The sequence below is a fragment of the Chiloscyllium punctatum genome, chromosome 4 (assembly GCF_047496795.1).
Source record: "Chiloscyllium punctatum isolate Juve2018m chromosome 4, sChiPun1.3, whole genome shotgun sequence".
Classification (NCBI taxonomy): domain Eukaryota; kingdom Metazoa; phylum Chordata; class Chondrichthyes; order Orectolobiformes; family Hemiscylliidae; genus Chiloscyllium; species Chiloscyllium punctatum.
In genome coordinates, this window is record NC_092742.1 from 94,678,120 (window position 1) to 94,684,893 (window position 6,774).

General features: G+C 44.8%; 1 protein-coding gene across 1 annotated transcript; it reads left to right on the top strand.

Moving 5' to 3' along the window:
• Positions 1-1,282: 1,282 nt before the first annotated feature.
• Positions 1,283-5,202, top strand: LOC140475990 (EEF1A lysine methyltransferase 3-like). The gene is made up of 3 exons (XM_072567892.1): positions 1,283-1,441; positions 2,669-2,780; positions 4,802-5,202. The coding sequence occupies exons 1-3, from the start codon at positions 1,283-1,285 to the stop codon at positions 5,200-5,202; spliced, it is 672 nt and encodes a 223-aa protein (XP_072423993.1).
• Positions 5,203-6,774: the final 1,572 nt, after the last annotated feature.

A 6,774-nucleotide genomic window follows, 5' to 3' on the forward strand; every position in this document is an offset into this window, starting at 1 on the left:
TCCATTCTAGTATTCTATATTTTAATGCCTTTCATGGCCATCCCTGGTTCCAATCTCCAGACCGTCCAATCATACGTTTTACCTTCTCAGTAGAACTCCGAGCGTGCCAGAATAAAAGCGTTCTGTTCTCCCCGCTTCAGACAGGAAACTAACAAACGGGCTCCAAAAATAAAGGACAAATTGTTGCTTTCGTTGGCCTTCAAGCTTCAGTCGCTCCCATCTGCGCTGTGCTTGAGCTTTCTTTTTTGATTGAAAGATACATGGCTTCATCGTCCGTTTCCCCACACTTCTTCCGGGGCCCTTCCCCGTCATCTGGCCTGAAAAGGAAGTCATTGGCACTGCTTCCTGGTTGAGGGCTGACTGTATCTGACCATCAGAGCTCCAATAAACATTGAAGAACATTGCAGGAGAGCTGCGTGCATTAGTCCCCACATGCTGTGAGCTTATCTTTATAATGGATAGTTGCGACCGCGCATTGCTCTCCCATCTTTTCCTAACAACTGGACTCTCTTCATGTTTCATATGACGTCCCTTTCTTGCGTTTTTAATTGTGATCAGAGTGTTGAGATAATCGTTAACAACAAAGAATCCAGTTGAACCTGCACAAAGATTCTACAAAGTTAAAAATCACACAACACCAGGTTATAGTCCAACAGGTTTAATTGGAAGCACTAGATGAAGAAGCGTCGCTCCGAAAGCTAGTGTGCTTCCAATTAAACCTGTTGGACTATAACCTGGTGTTGTATGATTTTTAACTTTGTCCATCCCAGTCCAACACCGGCATCTCCAAAAGATTCAACAGACTGACCAATAAAATTCTGCTAAGTTAAAACGGGCTCCAAAAATATTTCCTGCTCCTTGGATGCTGCCAGACCTGCTGTGCTTTTCCAGCACCACTCTAATCTATGAACCCCCCCCCCCAAAAAAAAAAATTCTGCTGACTGCCGCCACCGCTTCCCGGTGACTGTAAAACCGATCCGGGACACTTTTGATTGTGAAACGTCGCTGAGCCATCCCAATGCTCTTCCCTCCATCCTCACCGTGACTCATGTTAAGTTAGCCATGTTGCTCGAGGAAGCTTGTCTGCAACAATTGCCCGGACAGCGGGAGTGACTGCGTTTCATTGGCTGTGAAGACTTCTGGGGAACTACAGTGGGGCTATATAAATGCAAACTCATCCGCGACCAGAAATCTCCACTCCTGCTGCCGGACAGAATCCCGCCGCCGTTCCCGAAGGGGCAAAAGAATTCCAGAGGAATTTCTTTGGGGAAAAAAAAAGAACATGACTTACGCCTGGAGAGTGGACGATGTGGCGAGAGACGAAGCTGGCGCCTCAATTTCCATCGTATATGAGAATAAATACGAGTTCTGCGGATACAGCCTCAGAATCTCTCGATTCATCAATGCTAACCTCGGCTTTTCTGCTTATGTCTGGGAAGCTGTAAGTCAAAGGGAAGATTAAAATGCAGGCAGAGCCGCCTCTGTGTCACGTCTTGAGTGTCAACATCTATTACAATGTTGCTGGGGCAGTTTGTGGAGGCGTTCAGCCGCTCTTCCTTGTCTGAAATAACCGCCCGGATTTGGGGGATACATCAGCAATCTGTCCCATTTTTGTCCACACCACGGTCGTTACCGGGACTGGAGGGTTTGAGTAATAAGCAGAGTCTGCATGGGCTGGAACTCTTTCTTTTTACCCCTGGAGCGTTGGATGCTGAGGGATGACCTTACCGAGGTTTATAAAATCATGAGGTGGGATATGGATAAGGTGATGGGCCAAGTCCTTTTGCCCAGGCTACGGGAATCTAGAGGGCATAAGTTTAAAATGAGAGGGGGAAAATTTGAAAGGGTCCTGAGAGGGCAACGTTTTTCTTGCGTTAAGTGGAAAGAGTCCCTAGAGGAACTCATAGAGGCGAGTACAATAGCAATGTTTAAAGGGCACTTAGACAGGTGCATACATCCGTAAAGGTGCAGAGATATGGGGAAAATGCAGCAAAATGAGACTAGTTTAATTTAGGAAACTAGGCTGGCATGGACCAGTTGGGCCGAAGGGTCCGTAACCGTAATGTACGACGATAGTTTAACTGGGTCATGCGTTTCCACGTCCTATCCAGGCAGCCCAGTGTGTATCTGACAGGAATCCCGGGTTCACTCAGGAGCTGTGTGAAACGCGGTAAATAATCTGCCCTTGTTCCTATCAAAGGGGTGTGTTTTGCACTTTGGTCTTGCAATTCCCCGCCCCAAACCCCACTCCCCTCCCACGAAGTGGACCCCATCCTTCTGGAGGGGTTCACATCAGGGGAAGATTCATTGGTTGATATTTAAAGAAGGATTTCAAGCTGCAAGGACCACCGAGGGCCGGCGTCTTTCACTTTTTTGACGCTCGGTGCCACAACCCCATTTGTTACTTTGGGGCTTTGGGAGTGGTGGCAGGGGATGGTGATGCGGGGGAAGGGACGGGGCCGGAGCGGGTGGAGATCCACCCTTGCTCCTGGAAGGTGCTGAATCAGCAATCCTGGGGCACGCGTACATTCGAGGTGTGACCCTATGAGTCTTCCTTCCCCTCCTCGGTTGGCGATGGAAGGGAGGCTGGTGTTGTTTAAGTGACGATCAACAACTGGCTTTGCGATCCGTGTGTTTCGCTTCTAAGGCACGTGTTCCACATTTTCAGGGTGTTGCCCTGTGCCAGTACTTTCAGAAGGAGAAGATCAACTTCACTAGCAAGAAGGTGATTGAGCTGGGATCGGGGACCGGAATCGTAGGGATTTTAGCGACTTTACTCGGTAAGTGGCAGAAACCGCACGACTGTTAATATCAAACTCAAGATTAGAGTGGTGCTGGAAAAGCACAGTGGGCCAGGCAGCATCCGAGGAGCAGGAAAATCGACGTTTCGGGCAAAAGCCTTGTTAATAAAAGACGCTAATCGGGACCATAATGACACTGTTGTATCTGCTGGGCAGTGTGACCATTCTAACACTCATAGATGACTGAGATATGATACCGGTTAAACTCCCTTGCCATTGGTAAACATGTATATGGAAGGTATAGGGGGGATATCAGGGGTAGGTTCTCTACCCAGAGTGTGGTGGGGGCATGCAATGCACTGTCTGTGTGAGGGGCAGAGTCAGAATCATTGGCGACCTTTAAGTGGCAATCGGATAGGTACATGGATAGGTGCTTAAGCTAGGACAAATGTTCAGCACAACATCGTGGGCCGAAGGGCCTGTTCTGTGCTGTATTGTTCTATGTTTTATGTTCTATGGATTGAGAGGCCTGTTTTGCCTCTGCTGAAAATCTTAGAATTTAAAGTCGGATTTTCAGCCCTGAAACCTTTCCTGTATGACATGCCCATAGGGAATTTTTCACCGCTGGAAATGATCTGCTGACTCTGCACAAAGCAATCTAACCTCACATTAATCCCACCACCCAAATCAGAGTACCAGCGTGACCACATATCGCTTCAAGTAGACGGCAAGCAGACCCTTTCACTGCCTGCCGGTGTGAAGATTTCTGGAAGCAGGGGCGTTTTGCATTTATCTCGCCTTGCTGCAGTCCTTGGGGACTCCCTAAGCATCTCTACAGACACATCTGCGGGTTTTGTCCCACTTTTGCGGACAGGTCTCCTGCACTTATCGCTAATTTATCGCGAACTCACTGGTGTTGGCTGAGGGAAGAGCGTAGTTGATGGTTCAGTGATGTTTGACCACAGATAGCAGCCTGGATGATTCTACATTCACCTGAAGTGGTCGTGCTGGTCGCATCTATGTATCATGCTGTTAGATCTTTATGTCACATGACCCGGCTAATTTCTTATTGGTAGTTATTCGCCTGTTTCATGTGAGTGAAGTTGTGAGATGCTGCACCTGTCTGTCTTTGAGACTGTCAACGCAAGAGACATGTTTCCACTTAGGCCTATGAATAGATAGTGTCACTCAAGCTTGGAATTAAATGTGGCTTTCACTGGTAAAACATTTGCATGCACTTCAGGTAAATTGAGGTAAATATTAAGGTAAATGCATAAAAGACCGCAGGCGCTGCAATAATGATAGGAGGCGCCGAAAATTTCCATCAGGTCTAACAGCAAACTTGCACAGGGAACCATTTCAACTTTCAAGCCCATGAAGTTTCAGTCGTTGATGAACCAGCTGAAGATATTGGGTTGACGACATTGCTGTAAGGAGCTTCTCCAGTGATGTCCTTGAACTGAGATAATTGAACTCTAATAACTCCAACTTTGAGCCAGGTGTGACTTCATGCAATAGAAGGTTTTCCCCCCATTCCCGTTGACTCAGTTTTTGTTTGAGTTCTTTAATGCCAACGTAATGCTGCCTTGATGTCAAAGGCAGTCACCATCACTGTTCCTCTGGAATTCAGTTCTGTTGCCCTTGTTTGGACCAACGCTGCAATGATGGCAGGAGTTGAGTGTCCTTGGCAGAACCAGAACTTGTTTGTCAACGACCTGCTGATTCCTCTGTAATTCTAGTTTAATGACTCCTTCTATCACTTTGTTGATGAGCAAGCATAGACTAATAAAGAGAAATCTGCAAACAGCGGTGGGGCTTTAGTAGAACTACATAACGGTTGTTGTCTTCATGAGGGATAGGATGCAAAATGAGAGTTTGCCCGGTAAATACAGGCTATCAGCACCAGGTAAAATAACAAGGCATAAAGCTACCTGGCACTGCAGGTGGGCATTATTTAGTGATAATTCCTTTTAGAGTGTCGCCTTTTGCCTCCTTATCACAACGTAGAAGCAGTAATCGATGGCAAACCATTTAAGGGAATCTATTTTTTTTCTTTTCAGGTGGAGATGTAACCATGACAGATAAACCAAACATCCTGAAGCAAATTGAAAACAATGTTTCTATCAATATTCCCACTGCCTGCCAACATCGTGTGAAAGTTCGTGCCCTGACATGGGGTGAAGACCAAACTAAATTTCCGACTGCCTACGACATCATACTCGGTTCGGATATTGTTTACAGCTCAGTTTCCTACCCGGCATTATTAGAAACATTTCGCTATCTCGCTAGGCAAGGGGCCACGATTTACCTCGCTACTGAAATACGAAAGAGTAACGATTCTACTTACTTCCACGAAAAACTCCTGCCTCAATATTTTAACTGCCAGGTGGTTGAAAGTTTACAGACGAAAAGCGTCATTGTGTGCAAACTGAGCAAACTTAGTACACCTCCTGAGGATTGATTCCCAAAGACTGAAAACCACTGGGTGCAGAGCATACTGCCCAGTTTGAAAGGACCCCCGTCAATGTTCTCCAGTCTTTATTGCTCCACCACTTAACTTTTAACGCTTGCTTATAAATATTTTTGTAACAATTCTTGACTAATTTAATAATGTGTATTATACTGTACCATATATGGTAAATAAAAAAGTTGTACTATTTCAATTCCACCTTAAAACTATATGCAACTTTTAAATCCCCATTTAAAAAACAAGTGGATATTCAAATGCATGTAATGATAACTATAAATACAATCCAGTATTATTTCTTCCTAGCATGGAATTTATTTGTCTCAATCTTCAAAGAAAATTCATCTAGAACCCAGCCTTTTCATTAATCTTGATATGTGTCAGTGTGGACATGCTTCTTAGCAGTGATACAAATGATGCATAAATTCATCTTTATTAGTGTAATTGACATGTCAATTTCTTCATTAATGCGCCACTTCTTTTCCATCCACCTACCACTGCCTTTTGAAAAGTCTGCAAAAATAGTCAATACTCAGTTTGAGATTATGCCCAAACCATTGTGCCCCTTTCTGCCATGTATCCTGACTTCCCTGGTAGCAAATCTTTTCAGATATATCAACCATATGCATTTGTACTTGGGAAACCCTGTCTCACAAACTTGATTGAGTTTTTTGAAGAAGTAACAAAGAGGATCGATGAGTGAAGAGTGGTAGATGTTATCTATTTGGACTTCAGTCATGTGTTGGACAAGGTTCCCCAAGGGAGACTGGTTAGCAAAGTTATATTGCATGGAATGCAGGGATAATTAGCCATTTGAATAGAGAACTGGCTTAAAGGTAGAAGACAGAGGGTGGTGGTGAAGGGTTCTTTTTCAGACTGGAGGCCTGTGACCAGTGGAGTGCCACCTGTGGGTCCACTACTTTCCATAATTTATATAAATGATTTGGATGTGAGCATAAGAGGTATAGTTAGTAAGTTTGAAGATGACATCAAAATTGGTGGTGTAGTGGAACCAAGAAGATTACCTCAGATTACAACAGTATCTTGATCAGATGAGCCAATGGACTGTGGAGTGGCAGATGGAGTTTAATCTAGATAAATGCGAGGTGCTGCATTTTGGGAAAGCAAATCTTAACAGGACTTATACACTTAATGGTAAGGTTCTGGGGAGTGTTGCTGAACAAAAAGACCTTGGAGTACAGGTTCATAGCTCCTTGAAAGTGGAGTCGCAGGTAGATAGGATAGTGAAGAAGTTGTTTGCTATGTTTTCCTTTATTGGTCAGACTATTGAGCACAGGTGTTGGGAGGTCATATTGCAGCTGTACAGGACATTGGTTATGCCACTTTTGGAATAGTGCATGCAATTTTGGTCTCCTTCCTACTGGAAAGATATTGTGAACCTTGAAAGGGTTCAGAAAAAAATTACAAGCATGTTGCCAGGGTTGGAGGATTTGAGCTATAGGGAGAGGCTGAATAGGCTGGAGCTGTTTTCGCTGGAATGTCGGAGGCTGAGGGGTGACCTTATAGAGGTTTATAAAATTATGAGTGGCATGGATAGGGTAAATA

Excerpts from the sequence above, each read along its gene's own strand:
- LOC140475990 (XM_072567892.1), top strand. The coding sequence starts at position 1,283 with ATGACTTACGCCTGGAGAGTGGACGATGTGGCGAGAGACGAAGCTGGC. Across the intron at positions 1,442-2,668 it reads CTGCTTATGTCTGGGAAGCT|GGTGTTGCCCTGTGCCAGTA; the intron begins GTAAGTCAAAGG and ends CCACATTTTCAG. Across the intron at positions 2,781-4,801 it reads GATTTTAGCGACTTTACTCG|GTGGAGATGTAACCATGACA; the intron begins GTAAGTGGCAGA and ends TTTTCTTTTCAG.